At 39.1% G+C, this 16,882-nt stretch overlaps 1 protein-coding gene across 1 annotated transcript in view; it reads right to left on the bottom strand.

Annotated features, from left to right (window-relative positions):
* ITCH (itchy E3 ubiquitin protein ligase) overlaps positions 1-16,882 on the bottom strand; it is a 140,778-nt gene that overhangs the window by 69,958 nt on the left and 53,938 nt on the right. The window contains exons 4-6 of the mRNA XM_007934730.1: positions 14,428-14,473; positions 2,849-3,006; positions 1,430-1,619 (exon numbers count right to left, since the gene is read on the bottom strand). Coding sequence (XP_007932921.1) covers positions 1,430-1,619; positions 2,849-3,006; positions 14,428-14,473 — 394 coding nt within the window. The remainder of the gene's footprint in view (positions 1-1,429; positions 1,620-2,848; positions 3,007-14,427; positions 14,474-16,882) is intronic.

The raw sequence follows: 16,882 nt of genomic DNA, 5'->3' as shown, positions 1-16,882 counted from the left end.
GTTCAAACCCACCAGCCACTCCTCGGAAGGAAGATGGGGCAATCCACTTCCGTAGCTGATACTGCCTCGGAAACCCAAGGAGGGGTTGCTATGAGTTGGGTCCGACTCGATGGCACATAACAACAACAACAACAACAAGCAAAAAGGAATATACTCATGACCACATGTAAATTTGGCATACAATTATTTTTACATACGTGTTTGTGAAAGTCCACATATATAACAGAGCTGAATGGGGGCAAAGTTATAGTAACTTCTTAGTCATAGCCAGCCATTCTGAGGGAGTGAGTTGTTGGACCTATAGCCTTGGGACCATGGTCTTGGGGGACATCAAGTTCAACTGACATAACATAATATACAAAAACATTGTTCTACATTTATGTTGGTGAGTAAGCAACTGGAGTCTTAAAAGCTTGCAAGCACCCATCTAGATGCCACAATTGGTCTCTCCTTGTCCAGAGCAAAGGAAAATGAAGAAAACCAAAGTGCACGGAAACAATGAGTCCAAGGTATTAGTGGACCATGCGAACCTCAGCCTACATGACCATGAGTAGAAGAATTAGATGGTGCCCAGCTACCACCATCAACCACTCAGAAAGGGATCAATGCAGGAGATCCTAGATAGAGTGGGAGAAAAATGTGGACTAAAACTCAAAATTATAAAAAAGATCAGATTTCCTGGTCTGATAGAGACTGGTGAAACCCTTGAGACTATGGCCCCTAGTCAAACAATAGCCAGGCATATAAAGTGAACATTTACATCAGGTAGGTACACTCCTTAGAACCATCAATCATGGGAGATCAGAAGGGCAGTATTTGCACAGGCAGATAACTCAGAGGGCAGGAATGAATGGGGAAGAAGGAGACAGAGAAAAGGTAACTACAGGGAGGACGTGGGAAGAGAGCTACATTATGGGGATTGCCATCAACGTCATGAAACAAAGTATGTATGAATTTGCTGTATGGAAAATGAATTTGCTATGTAAACTTTCACCCAAACCACAATTTAAAAAATCAGAAGTTCTATTATTTGAAAAATCACTAGTAGAGATTAAAATGGAATTGTGAGTACAAATTTTCTCACTTATTACTTTGCTATAATGAATTTATGACGGAAAAATGTTTTTATTTTCAAAAGTAATTTCTCTCCCCAAAGGAAAATAAATTTTAATTAGGTCATTATTTTATTACTTAATTTTTATCTACTATTCAGGGTCTTTCAATTAAAAAAATAATAAACTTCCACTCTGCCCTGGAAACAAGGTGAGAAATTTCAGATGTGGTGAGCATTCTTTGTTCAGTTGGACTCCAGGATCCCAAAATTCAGCTACAATTTTTTAAAGACAGTTATTTAAAAATCATTTTCCTTACTACTAAGTATATGCAAAGCCTAATGGGAAAAAAAAGTAAACCAAAAAAAGTTACTCACCCAGGTGGTAGGGGAGCTTGAGTTACAGGATTTAAGGGCCGAGGGCCTGAACCTCCAGATATAGTAAGAGGAATTATTAATCCAGATGTCGCTCCTTCAGATGAATTTACATTTGTATTTGTTGGTGGCAGAGAGCCTGTACTAGATCCGTCACTTTCTGAAGTGGCAGATGGCGACCCATTGACAGATGCTATAAAAGATTTGGGGAAAATAAGAAAAGATTCTCTTATTTTCTCAAATCTAAATTCAGGATAGAATTCTAACCTTAAAAAAATAAAAAGGTAAACAAAAAGTAGAAAATTTAAGATGAGAATACAAAAGTGAAAATAAAATAAGCAATGGGAAATGTTCAATAGTCCTACGGAATAGGTTTATTCACAATTTCTCAGGTCCTGTCTCCCCGTGTCTCATTATTAATTAAAGCACACACAAATTCTCTGGTTTCCTCATGCCACAGGAAATAATAATTTTTACAACAGGAAAGCTTTGGTATCCCTTGGTTATAAGATCATTTAGTAATTCACATAGCAGATTTCTTAGAACTCCTTTCCTATGAAACGCTGCAGACTAGAGATTAATTTTTGATTATTGGTTATAATCTAGAAAATTTGACTTTTCACAAATGGTTACTGAGCACATATTACATCTCAAAGAAATACTTATTGACTAAACAATCCCTAGAGGAAGACAAAAAGATGTATACTCTTAAAGACTGGGAATATACTGTCAACATGCATTACAAAGAGGAAAATGTATAATTAAACATAAAATCATTTTATTAAAATGATTTGTAGATAACCAAAACCAACTTACTCTTTTAATAACATTTAGTTAATTATGTTGCATTCCCTTCCCACCTACTAGCTGAGTAAAGTAATAAAAGAATATTCTAAGATTAAAGATTTATTTGGCCAATCAGAAAAATTGACATTCCATCTGTAGGTACTTTCATTTTTATTACATGAAGTACGTTTGTTGTGTAACTTTTGTTTTAAAATCTGAGTATTATTTAGTATTGTAGGGTTAGCTGCCATTTACCAATTGTTTGTTAAAAACATAATGGTAATAAGTAACCAGCTCCTTGACTACATGACATGCTCATGTCACAGTTACAAACTCTGCTATAAAGTTGCAATCTTAACTGGACTTACTTTTTTTAAATGAATATGAAATGCATTTTTCATTCAGTGGAGCATAGCCTCACTAACTTCACCTCTGGAAGAAAAACTTAAGGAAAAGGTATTTCTTCATTACCTATAAGAAGATCATTCTTGGCCAAATTTTTAAATGAAAACACAGATAGAAAATGGAACTAAAAGGTTCTGCTGCCAATTACCGTAGATCAATCTCCAAACAGGATGTAATTTAAAATCACAATGTCAGGAGCTACATCCCCTAATGCACGGATGGAATACACACCTGGTCTACGTGGGGTAGGTGGAGGTGGTCGCGAAGGTCTTGGAGGCCTAGACGGTTTAAAACCTCCATTTGAGAGCGATGGAGAATTATTCCCATTGACCTTCCTATTTTCACCAGACGCTGCATCCTCAGGATCGTCTGATCCATTTGTGTTTGCTCTGAATAAGAAAGAAGGAAAAGGAAGGGGAAAGAAAAAACAATGCTCTCTGAATTTAACAAGACCAGCAACAAGACTGAAACGTAAAGTTTTAGAAGCTTGAGAAAAGTTTACGAATTTCAGACTAGCCCTTGGGTAGATTCTTAGTTATAACCTTTAGAGGCCCATCCAGAAATAGAGTGAGAGGTTTTCCCAGGATAAAGAAACACTTGGGACAATTCAAAACTATTAGATATGCTGGTTTGGATTTCAAATAAATTTCTGATGGCTCTGTATAAGCAGGAACAAAGTTATGCTATCAAAATCCCAATGCCACTATCGCTATTATATCACAAAAACAAATAACTTCACCACTGTCATTTCCTTGGCTCTTACTATTATTCAAGCTTATGGGCAGCGCTGATTATCCCATGCCAGAAGGAAGAAGTACAGTTATTTCCTAATGCTGGACACCATTTGCCAGCACCAGGGTATACGAATGTTCAAAGTCAGTGATCTAGACAGAGTAGGACTACCTATAGACCTTTAAGAAACTGTTATTTCTTCAAAGCAATTACATCAGCCGGAGAGAAAGTAAGGCGGAGAAGATTCTAACAGGAAATGCCAGACTGGAAGCTACTAGAACTATCAGCTAAATATACTTAATTCCTCTTCCCATAGGACCAAGTAAGGGAGGAAATCTAGTAACAGATTAGAAACCAAACAAGAGTAGGAAGTTTGGAGATGCTCAGCTAAGGGTCTGATATCTACTACTGGATAAACAATAAGCCACTACATAGTATCAACCTGTCTCCTGAACCTTTAGAATAAGCCTAAACAAAATAATATCCAATAAACACAAATTAAAATAGAGAGGCAGCAACATATATTAAATAATTTTTTTAAACGATGTTCCCTAGAAGTCCTTTGTTGTTGTTGTTGTTATGTGCCATCGAGTCGGCCCCGACTCATAGGGACCCCTCCTTGGGTTTCCGAGGCAGTATCACTACGGAAGTAGGATTGCCCAACCTTCCTTCCGAGGAGTGGCTGGTGGGTTTGAACCTTTTTATTCAGAGTATGGTCTTTGAACTAGAAGTACAGGCATCACATAGGAATTTGTCAGAAATGCACAGTCTTGGGTCCCATCCCAGACCTACTACATCAGAACTTGCATTTTAGATCTCCCAAACCATTTGTGTATAGTACAAAGTATTTCTTTGGGGATTCCTTAAATCCTTATTTTGAATAAAGGAAACAGCTCAGTAATTGATTATCAGCACCTGATTAGTTTTGGCTGCATGCAGACAGTCAACCCCCTCAGCATATGTTCTGAACACGTGAGTGTAGCGGTAGACCTTTCAGCTTTGACACTGCTCCTCTTCCCCTAGGTGCTGATGTTCTAACCTGTTTAGAGTCATACACCTCCCACCCCGAGACGCTGAGAATTGCCTCCCAATACTATGTTAAGAAGACACTCTGGTGGCACAGTAGTTAAAGCAGTTGGCTGAAAGGTCGGTGGTTTGAACACACCAGTCACTTCATAGGAAAAAGATGCAGTCTACTTCCATAAAGATTTACAGCCTTGAAAACCCTAAGGGGCATTTCTACTCTGTCCTATGGGGTTGCTGTGAGACAGAACTGACTTCATGGCAGTCGATTTTACTATGTTAAAGGATTACTAACTAGTATGAAAGAAAGGCTTTTGCTGCTTTTCATAAGATAGACAACTGTTAAATGCCATTATGCTGAGTGAAATCAAATAGGTCAATTACAAAAGGACAAATACTTATGAGACCACTATTGTAAAAAGCCAAGAAAAAGGTTTCACAAAAAAGGAAATAGTCTGATAGTTACTAAGGTAGGTGGAGGAGGGAGGGTAAACCACTAACTAGAGTGTAGACACATATTAATTTGGGTGAGGGAATTAAAAAAAAAATGTTAATGGGTATTTAAGGTTGTTAATTCAAACAAACAAACAAAAAAGCCCTAACAAATAAGTTTTCCTTGAAGAGGCAGATTGGCAGATTCTTTTTTTTTCTTTAATTGTGATTTGGGTGAAATTTTACAGAGCAAATTTACTTTCCATACAGCAGTTCACACATACTTTGTCTCATGACATTGACCACAATTCACCATAATGCAACAGCTCCCCTCCCACTTCCTCCCGACAGTCACTTCTTCCCTGTGTCCATCCCTCCATGCACCCCTGCCCCCTGAGCTGTCTCCTTGTGCATAAACAGCCCTTCTTTCTCTCATGATTGTTCTCTCCAAGGAGTGTGTATCTATCTCAGGTACACGTTCAACTCCTATGCCTGTCTTCTGTTTGGCTGGAAGCCACAGGTGTGAGTTCAATTCCAGACCTGAAGGGCAGCTAGGGGCCATAGTCTCAGTGGTTCCATCAGGCTCTATCAGAGCAGCAAACTTGGTCTCCCCGCCATTTTTTTTCCCCAAATGATTTTGAGTTTTGCTCCACATTGTTTTCCCTCTCTATCCAGGATCTCTGACATAGATCCCCCTCCGAGTGGTTGACAGTGGTAGCCGGGCACCATCTAGTTCTTCTGGTCTCATAGTTGTATTATAGGCTGCGGATGGCATGGTGTACCAGTCTCTAGGACTAACTGTTGCCATGAATCTTTGTTTTTTTTCATTATTCTTTGCTCTGGATGAGGAGAGACCCATCGTTGCATCTAGATGGCTGCTTGTAAGCTTTTAAGATCCCAGTTGCTACTCACGAAAGCAGGAGGTGGAACAATGTTTTGTGTAGTATGCTATGCCAATTGAGCATAATGTCCTATGACTATGGTCCCGAGCCCACAGGTTCAACTACTCGGTTCCTCTGTGTAGGTGGCTGTGACCAAGAAGTGACTACAACCTTATCCCTTGTCAGGTGTCCTACCACCAGTCGCATATCTCCGAGCCGCCTGTATTGTCAGGGTCACTCAGTTCGCTGTCAGACCGCAGCTCCGTAGGTCTCCTTTTTTTTTGGTATTTTCACGCAAATTCTTCTGCTAGTTGGGGTTTAGTCCAAATCTGCATCCTTTCCTTCAAGGCTCAGGGGTCCAAGATTATCTTCTGTGTCTGTGTTAATTGGTTTCCCTTTTCTTTGTTGAAGAGGGTCTGTGCAATCCTTCTGCCTAGTCCACCATCTTGCCCCGCCTCCTTATTTTCTCTCTTATCGAACTTTGCTACTAGTGCTGGGGCAAGATACTATCTCGTTGTTGTTTTGATTTGCATCTCTCTAATGGCTAAAGAGGAGCTCTGGTAGCATAGTGCCTAAGGGACTTGACTGCTAACCAGAAGGCTGGCCGTTCAAACCCACCAGCCACTCCTCAGAAGGAAGGTTGGGCAATCTACTTCCTTAGTGATACCACCTCAGAAACCCAAGGATGGGCTGCTATGAGTCAGATACGACTCGACTCAACGGCACATAACAACAACAACAATGGCTAAAGAGCTCTGGTAGCATAGTGCCTAAGGTACTTGACTACTAACCAGAAGGCTGACAGTTCAAACCCACCAGCCATTCCTCGGAAGGAAAGTTGGGCAATCTACTTCTGTAGTGATACAGCCTCTGGAAACCCAAGGAAGGGTCGCTATGAGTTGGGGACGACTCGACGGCACATAACAACAATGGCTAATGATCGTGAGCATTTCTTTATATGTTTGTTGGCTGCCTGAATATCCTCCTTGGTGAAGTGTCTATTCATATCTTCTACCCATTTTTTAACTGGATTATTTGTCTTTTTGTTATTGAGGTGTTGGAGTTTTCTATAAATTCTAGAGATAAGTCCCTTGTCACATATGTCATTGAAGAGGCAGATTCTTTAGGCAGTCCAGTATGCTACATAAATAGCAATTGCAGGGAATGTGTCATATATAGAAAGGCAGAAAGACATATTCTACTCAAGCTGTCCCCATAATAAAGAGAGGGAAAAAAAAAGAAAGATAGACAACTGGTAAAATGAACCAAAAGTGAGAAACAGGTTTCTAGCTCTAACTCAAGGAGCCCTGCTGGTGCAGTGGTTAAGGTGCTGGACTTCTAACCAAAAGGTCAGTGGTTCAAACCCACCAGCCACTCTGTGGGAAAATGATGTGGTGGTAATCTGTTTCCGTAAAGAGTTCAGCCTTGAAAACCCTATAGGGCGGTTCTACTCTGTCCTGTAGGGACTCTATGAGCTTGAACAGACTCAACAGTAATGGGGAGGCTAGCTCTGACTCTACTACTGACTTAGTCTTATATGACTAAGAAGGAGTTATTTTCTCTGCACTTCACAGGTTCATTATTTGGTATACATGATACCTAAAACCCCTTCAGGTATAACTAAACTGCACTTCCAGTGCTAGACAAGTTTAGGAATATGTGGGTGAGAAGGAACAGTCAGGGCATGAGGCAAATCTGCAAATGACGAACGTGTGGCAGAAAATGGATTCCGAAAACACTCTTTTGCTGCTGGGGATTAAACTGTTGGTGATTTTTAACATCCATGTTGTTCACCCTTCTAACATCTTGCCTTCCATTTCACAGCAAAGTTACCTAACAAGGTGCATAGTATGATGACTCCTTCTATTTCTTTGATATTTAAAATTGCTTCTCTTCTTAGATCTTCTATTCTAAAATTCCTGACCACGACCTCCTGTTCCTTCCACTTGCCCTATTTTTCTGCATCCTTTCTTCAGTCTCCCCATGACCTCTGACCCCCTTCTTTCTTCACAGCCCATCAGGCCCCTTCAAGTCTCATTAGAGCTCTATCCTAGGCTACTTTTCCTAGCACCTTTAAATTTCTCACCCTTGCCCAATCAGCCCCTCCCCTAACGTTTTCATTACAGCTAGCCCTTTATGTGGGAGCTCTGTTAGCATAGTGCCTAAGGCATTTGACTGCTAACCAGAAGGCTGGCGGTTCAAACCCATCAGCCACTCCTCGGAAGGAAGATGGGGCAATCTACTTCCGTTGTGATACTGCTTCGGAAACCTAAGGAGGGGTTGCTATGAGTCGGGTCCGACTCGACGCACATAACAACAACAACAGTCCTTTATGTACATTCTCTACTGACGTTCTCTGGGGCCAACAAGTAATGCTAGAGAATGCTCCATCTGAGAATCAGAGGTGGGTATTAGTAGACTAAGTAAGTACTGTACTGAAAGTGGTAAAATTGTTCTATAAAAGGTCCTGCTGAATTTTCCACTGGGCCCAGTAAGGGAAAGGCTCGAGATTTACCTTTACAATGACTCACAAGAAAAAAGAGGAAAGTTTTAACATTTTCACATGGCCTATCTATACTGCTTGGAAATCAATCATTTTCTACCTCTAGTTTATTCCTGGCCACGTTAGCACAGTACTCATTTCAAACTTTCTTCATCTCCTCAAATAATAACATTCTATAGAAGACCCTGACTCTTCGTCTTTCCTAAACTGCTATCCCTTAATTTTATTCTTCCCTACCTCAAAATTTCTCTATGCTACTAATCTTCTTCACCTGTACATTTTCAAGCTCTGAAAACATCTCTCTCCATATCATCAAGGCTGATTTGTCTATTTATGTCCCTGATTCCAGGCTATATCGCTGTAGGACTTTACCACTTAGCCCTTTCTTTTATCTTCACCATCTTCTTCGGTCTTCCTTATTCATTGTCCAGCTCTCACATGCATACGAGGCGATTGGAAATATCATGGCTTGTGCCAGGCGCACCTTAGTCCTCAAGGAGATATCCTTGCTCCTCAGTACTTGATACAGTTCCTTCGCAGTTGACTTTCCCAATGCTACAAGTCGTCTAATGTCCTGACTGCTGCTCCCGTTGGCATGGATTGTAGAACCAAGCAACATGAATTCTTTGACAACGTCAATCTTCTCTCCATTTATTGTGATGCTGCTCATTGGTCCAGTTGTGAGGATTTTTGTTTTCTTTATATTGAGACGTAATCCATACTGCAGACTGTATTCTTCAACCTTCATCAGTAGGTGCCTTAAGTCATCCTCACTTTCAGCAAGCAAAGTTGTATCATCTGCATATCTCAGGTGGTTAATGATTCTTCCTCCAATCCTGATACCACCTTTTTCTTCATATAGTCCAGCTTCTCGGATTATTTGCTCAGCATATAGATTGAATAAGTGTGGAGAAAGAATACAACCCTGACGCACTCCCTTCTTGATTTTAAACCATGTAGTGTCCCCTTGTTCTGTTCGAACGACAGCCTCCTGGTCAAGGTACAGATTCCTCATGAGTACAATCAAGTGCTCGGGAATTCCCATTCTTCTCAATGTTATCCATAATTTCTCATGATCCACACAATCAAATGCCTTTGCATAGTCAATAAAACACAAGTAAACATCTTTCTGGTATTCTTTGCCTCAAGCCAAGATCCACCTAACAACAGCTATGATATCCCTTGTTCCACGTCCTCTTCTGAATCCGGCTTGAACCTCTGGAAGTTCTCTGTCAATATACTGCTGCAAACGTTTCTGAATTATCTTCAGTAAGATCTTACTTACATGTGATATTAATGATATTGTTCTATAATTTCCACATTCTGTGGGATCACCTTTCTTTGGAATGGGCACAAATATGGATCTCTTCCAGTCAGTTGGCCAGCTAGCTGTTTCTCACTAATTGTATCAAAATCCATTAATATGCCCCCAATTTTTTTTTGTTTCATTCAAAATGTCCTCCATTATTGAAAACACATGGTTTAACAAAAAGTTCAAAGCAAAAAATAACTCAGTCTTGAAAGTGTTTTAATAGGCAGGGGTGAAGTTAAACCCTGAAATGGATTTGGGAAACCTATACACTACAAGGAATTGCCAGTGAGAGCATTATCACTCTTACTCTTAAAAAGCATTTAGCTACTAATTATGCACTATTATGGTTTCCCTTTTTCTCTCCAACAAAAAAACAAAAAAACTCACTGCCACCGAGTTGGATCTGACACATACCCCTCCTTGGGTTTCTGAGGTGGTATCACTATGGAAGTAGATTGCCCAACCTTCCTCCTTCTTCCCTCCAGAACTGCACAAACCTCTAATTCCCTCACCATACAAATATATATACATATAATCTCCCAAGTTCATATGTTTATGGATAGCACAGAGATCCCTGGAAAACCAAGATGCCAGTACTACAATAAGATACTAAGAACTGTAGAGATCGAAGAATGACAGGAAGGCACAATCTAACAAAATCTCGAATACTAGGTCCCAATCATTTTGGGATTTCATAAAAAATGACAAAACACTGAGAAATATAAAACACACAAACACGCTAAACAGATCAACAGGAACAGATTTATGCTACAGACCTTTAATCAGAACCTAAGGCTGTTTCCTAAATGATAACTATGGGGAGCTAAGAGGAGAAGAGAAGACCTTTTTCACTGAAAAAATGTTGCCTTGCCTCATGATATTGACCTACGGTGTTGTGAAGTCTACCAACCAAAGCAAAGGGGAACAGGCCGTCATAGCCATGGGTTATAGTACAGCAACACTGACACAGCATTTGGCAATTTACAAAATGCTTTTCAAATCCATCACCTCCAGAAAAAAAGCTAATGCAAAGGAACTCATGCTAAATACAAACGACATGCTCAGAGATATGTCTGGCCGTCCCAGAAACTTAGAAGGCACTATTACTCAGATTTTTTTTATGACAGTGATTCACTTGGGAAGATGTAAAGTCCTGATCAAGTACATAGAATGAAGCTGGGGGACCCATTGCTGCCTTTGTAAGAAATTTATAGTGTGTCCAGAGTCCAAGAGGTTTCACAAAATTGTTGTAATAAATAAATCTGCAGCAAACAACAATAATAAAACAGTGGTATAACAGAACCTATTAATGAGCACATAAAATTCTATCATAGTCTCACCTATTAATGCAATGATACTGATTTATTATGCAAAAAGAGTTAACTGCCTAAAGCAAACTGAAATATTTTAAGGGGGAAATTTCAGGAATTTAAGACAATTTTATTGTAATACTAAAAAGAGGCATAATAGCTTCAGGTCTGGAATTGAACCCACAACTGTGGTTTCCAGCCAAACAAAGTATAGGCATGTGAGTTAAACATTTACCTCAAGTAGACACACACCCTGGAGAGAACAATCATGGGAGAAGGAAGGGCTGTTTATGCACAGGGAGATAGCTCAGGGTGCAGAAGAGTATGAAGGGATGGACACTGGGAGGAGGTAACTATGGGCAGGAAGTGGGAGGGGAGCTGCTGCATTGTAAATTTTGGTCAATGACATGAGACAAAGTATATGTGAACTGCTGTATGAAAAGTGAATTTACTCTGTAGTTCTTCACCCAAATCCTAATAATAAATAAATAAATAAATAAATAAAAAGAGGCATAATAGGTTGTCTTTCAGTCTATCAAGGTATATATGTAATTTTGAACACAGTGAGAAATGAAAGTAGTTATTCTCTGTGAAAAACAGTTACTACTTAATATTCTACTTCTTGTGAGATTAGTATAGGAGGTAATTCTTTGTCACTTTAAGAGTGACTCTGTGGAGATAGGTCTCTCTTAGATTGAAGCCACAATAGCTTTAGAAATTTTCATTTTCCTAAAGATATTGATGAGCTATCTTTTAACTTATTATGAAAATTCCCAACCATCACAAAAGCAGATAGTCTAGTGCAACAAACTCCTATATAACTATCAACTCAGCTTCTTTTGCTCTACTTGCTTCATCCTCCTTTGCAACATCTTTCGGGACATCTTTCCTGTACCTTCTATGAGACTAAGGAGCTCTGGTGGCATAGCGGTTAAAGAATTTGGCTGCCAACCAAAAAGTCAGTGGTTTGTGGCCATTAGCCACTTCCCAGAAGAAAGATCAAGCAGTCTCCTTCCATAAAGACTCATAGCCTTGGAAACCTTATGGGGCAATTCGACTCTGTCCCAAAGAATTATTATGAGTCTGAATTGACTCAATGGCAGTGGGTTGTTTTTGTTTTGTGACACTGTTTTTCTGGTCATTCTCTTTCCCTCTGACTGCAACTTTTTTGGTACATCCTTTTCTTCTTACCTACTACTTATCTAGTTTAGGAACAACAAAAAAGTAAATGGTATTTTATAACCATTGCACTGCATTTTTTTTTAAAAAAAATTTTTTTGTTTTAAAACTTAAAATCTTCTGAAAATCAGTCATTAAAAACCCAACAGTCTTATCTGCAATTGATCATGGGGATGATGCAGGATTGAGCAGTGTCTCATTCCATCAAGTACGGAGTCACCATGAGTCAGAGGCTAGCTCCATGACAACTTAACAACAATGTCCCACGCAATGTTGCAGGCATGGAGCATATGAGGTAACCAAGATAGACCCTGTTCCTGTCTTCATTATAAGGACGCATGGCAGAAGTGTCCATCTAAATCTAGCATGGGGGAAGACATCAGAAAAGATGTCCTGAATGAAGTGGCATCTAAGCTAAGACCTGGAGGATGTGTTACCAGGTAAAGATGAAGGAAAAAGTGGCCCAGACAGAAAGTTTAGAGGAGACAAAGACTATGCCACATTTGAGACTGAAAGGAGGATAGGTGTTGGTGGAATGTGAGAAATGAGATGTAGGTGGAGGTCTTATAAGGGAGGGCCTTGTCATCTGTTAGGAATTTGGACTTTATTCTAAGGGCTGTATGTGGTTGTAAAAGTTGTATGTCAACTTGGTTGGGCCTGTTTGAGTGGCTGGGCAGCTGGTGGTAGTTATTCCCCATAATGAGACTGGCAATCAACTCCTCGGTGGGATCTACCACAAGCAGCTGAGTAGCTGCTTTAGGGATTGTTCTGCTTCCCGTATATAAGCAGCAACTTTGTGAATGGTCTCTAGCTTATGACAGGCTTGAACCCTGCACGTAGCTGTATTATTACTCAGCAGCCTGCCATGCTCTGCCAACCTTGGGGCTTTCAGTGGACTTGAATGAATGGCCTGCCATGTGGTTTGTTAATATTAGGACTGTGCCTTTTTACTTGTCAACCTTGTGCTTAGCAGCCTCAGCAGCCAGCAACTGTCTGAGTGAAGAAAAGCCTCTGGCTTCAGTGGGGCCAGGAGCTGAAGGCAGAGCTGAAGGCAGCTGAAGTCCAAGGCTGAGGGGCTTACACCCAGCCCCTAGAAACTGGCACTAAGAACTTGGACTTAAAGCCTCCAAATTGTAACAAAATAAATTCCTGTTTGCTCAGCCATCCCATTTATGGTATATTCCTGTCAAAGCAGCACTAGGTAACCAGAACACTACAGGAAGCCTCAGTTACTGCCCAAACCTCCTTTATGGACTGAATTGTGTTCCCCAAAAAGATATGCTGAAGTCTTAAACCCAGCACTTGTGAACGTGACCTTGGTCAGAAACAGTTTTTGAAATGTTACTAGTTAACAGGAGGTCACAACAGTCAGGTGGGTCCTAATTCACATAAGTGGAACTCAAAAACTCACTGCCGCTGACTTGGTTTCGACTCATAGCTACCCCTCCTTGGGTTTACAAGGTGGTATTCTCTATGGAAGTAGACTGCCCAATCTTCCTTCTGAGGAATGGCTGGTGGGTTTGAACTACCAGCCTTCTGGTTAGCAGTCAAATGCCTTAGGCACTATGCCACCAGAGCTCCTATATAAGTGGAGTCCTTATTAAAAAGTAGAAGAGACACAGACACACAGAAGGAGAATATCCATGTGAAGATGCAGGCAGAGATTGAAGTGATACACCTACAGTCAAGAACACCAAGGATCGCCGGCTGCCACCAGAAGCTAGTAGAGAAGCATGGAATGGATCCTCCCTCAGAAGGAATCAACCTGGCTGATATCCAGATTTCAAAGCCTCTAGAACTGTGAGACAATAAATTTCTGTTCTTATAAACGCAAAAAAAAAAAACTTAAAACCATTCCCTTTCATAACTTCATTTCCCATTACAACAGTTTCCAGGATAACAAGTAAACACTTAAAGTGTGATAAGTTATTCAACACAAACCAAAGCAAAAAGGCACATGAAAAAGTTAAACTTATGCTAAGAGCAGACAGCTGGTACAAAACTATACCCCTCCTAATAAAAGTTCAAAAGATACTACAGTCAATGTTGGCCTTCATGCATATATGCAAAGCTCATATCCCAGTTTTTCTAGAAAAGCATCTTAACAGCCAAATGATTGGCCTGAGATTCTAAACTCCCAGCTTTTGGAAAAGACACCAACATATTCATTTTCTACAAGCCAAAAGGAGTACCAGCTATTTTACATTCTACAAGCTTAAAGGAAGCATTAGCAATTTGGATATTCATGGCTTACTCCCTATAGCTGAGAGTCTTGAATCTTTCACACATTTCCCTTCCTATCTTGAGCCCTCAATTCTTTTGACATTAATTTATTCTTACCTCACTCTGAACTTGAATTGTAACTAAGATTTCTCTTTATTAACTTTCCATTGTCTCTTGTTGCATTCTACATTAAATAATCACAGTAAAAACCTTACCTTGTTTCATCCCTGGGCCTGGAACCATCATCATTCTGTGAAGCACCTTTAACATCAATGAAATTTAAAGACAAAATAAGTTTCAAGAATAGAAATTTTTAAGCTTCTTTTTTCTCTCTTAACATACCATGTAAGCAAAACCTTTTACTAAGTCTTTGTAGTAAAGAACATACTATAACTTAGTTAAAATCCCAAGGAAACATTTAAAAAAGAAAATGTGATAAATGTTTATATGGTTAAAATGAAAAAAAGTTTTACCAAAGTACTATGCAAATGTTTATCACTATATAAGAAATGCTCATTAGTCAAGATATATTAGTCATGTTCTACTACTGCCCTTTCACATCAAGTATTTAGCCTTCTTTTGTTATCTCAAATTAAGGACCTCTAGTGACATAGTAGTTACAGAATTTGGCTGCAAACCAAAAGGTCAGTGGATAGAACTGACCAGCCACTCCATGGGAGAAAGATGGGGCATTCTGCTTCTGTAAAGATTTACAGCGATGGAAACACTATGGGGCAGTTCTGTTCTGTTCCATCTGGTTGCTATGAGTCAGAATCGATTTGATGACAATGGAAGGTTTTTTGGTTTTTTTTTTGTATCTCAAATACCTAACAAAGTGCTAAGAACCAGCAGAGTGATGAATCAATAAAACAGATTCTGAAAACAGAAAAGTAACACCTCTTATATACAGGGGCCAGGAAAATAGCTTAAGCAACTGGAAAAGCACAAATGAGTTTCTAAATAACCAAAAGGAATGCCATAATGTTCACATTTTATTCAAATTATTCATGAGAAATATCCCTAGGATTCAGTTAGGAACTACTTATAACAAAAGTGCTACAGGAAGACTGCTAGAGATAGGGAAACTGATAACAACAAAAACAGGTAGCAGACAAAAGGGAAGGAAAAACTACAAGAATTCAAAGTCTAGGTCCATTTACTAAAACAGCAATAGCTTTTGAATGTAGTCATAGTTTCAAAGAGTGAAATTATAACAGTATTGAACCATAATATAAGTAATACATAATTAATACATTAACTAATAAAAATGATGTTAGTCACCACTGCACCATAACATACACAGTAAAGTTGCAAGTGTCTGTTCGATCTAGAAACACTGTATTTTAAAAATGGTCCAGATGAACAGACAGCCAAAATGTATTATGTCCACTCAAGAAAAATTATTCAGCACTAAAAAGGAACGAACATACATGCTACAATGGGGATGAACTTTAAAAACATTATCTTGAGTGAAAGGAGCTAGACACAAAAGACCACACAGTATGTGAGTTCATTCATACGCAATGTCCAAAAAAGAAAAATTTAGGATAACAAAAGTAGATTACTGGTTATTTAGAGCTGAAGGCAGCCAAGGGATTTCCTGTATATGGGTTCGAGGGACCTTACTGATGGGATGAAAAAGTTCTAAAACTGATTTACGGTCACGGATGCCTCAGTAAAGTTACTGAAAGTCCTTTAACTGTATACTTGAAAATAGTAAAATACATGATATATAAACCAAACCTCAATGAAGCCACTAAAAACAGTTAAATACACAAACACAAACCATGATATAATGAAATAAATTTTGCTTGTAAAAGGGTAAGTTTCAGTTTTACAAGAATTCCCTACGAAGAAAATATATTCCCCGAAAATGACAGGAGTGTAAATGAAGTGAGAAAAACAAACCAAATCAATCCACCAACTTGGCCTTATAGACATCTACAGAGCACTTCACCCAACAGCAGCACAATATACATTCTTCCCTAGTGCACATGGAATATTTTCCATGATACACCATATGTTAGGCCATAAACCAAGCCTTAACAAATTTAAAAACATTGAAATACTGCAAAAATATCTTCTCAGATCATAATGCTATCAAATTAGAAATCAACAATAGGAAGATCAATAGGAAAAGAGTAAACACATGGAAACTGAACTACACTCTCCTTGAGAAAGACTGGGTAAGAAAAGAAATAAAAAACGAAATTCAAAAATTCCTTGCATCAAATGAGAATGAGAACACAGCATACCAAAATCTTTGGGACACAGAAAAAGCAGTGATCACAGGCCAATTTATAGCAATCAATGCACACATCAAAAAAGAAGAGCCATAATCAACACTTTAAAACAACATCTCCAGCAATTAGAAAAAGAACAGCAAGAAAAGCCTACAGTCACCAAAAGAAAGGAAATAAGCAAGATTCGAGCAGAAATCAATGAAACAGAAAACAGAAGGGCTATAGAAGAAAGAAGGGCTATAGAAGAAAATCAACAAGACCAGAAGTTGGTTTTATGAAAAGATCAATAAAATTGACAAACCTCTGGCAAATTTAACAAAGGAAAAGAGGGAGAGAAGACAAATAACACGAATAAGAAAAAAATGGGTGACATCACAACAGAACCAACTGAAATAAAAAGGATAATATCAGGATACTATGAAGAACT

The sequence above is a fragment of the Orycteropus afer genome, unplaced genomic scaffold (genome assembly GCF_000298275.1).
Source record: "Orycteropus afer afer isolate SDZICR_OR568_19922 unplaced genomic scaffold, OryAfe1.0 scaffold00020, whole genome shotgun sequence".
In the NCBI taxonomy this organism is placed as follows: Eukaryota; Metazoa; Chordata; class Mammalia; order Tubulidentata; family Orycteropodidae; genus Orycteropus; species Orycteropus afer.
The sequence above is the reverse complement of the archived record's forward strand: the minus strand, read 5'-3'. Positions and strand labels throughout refer to the sequence as shown.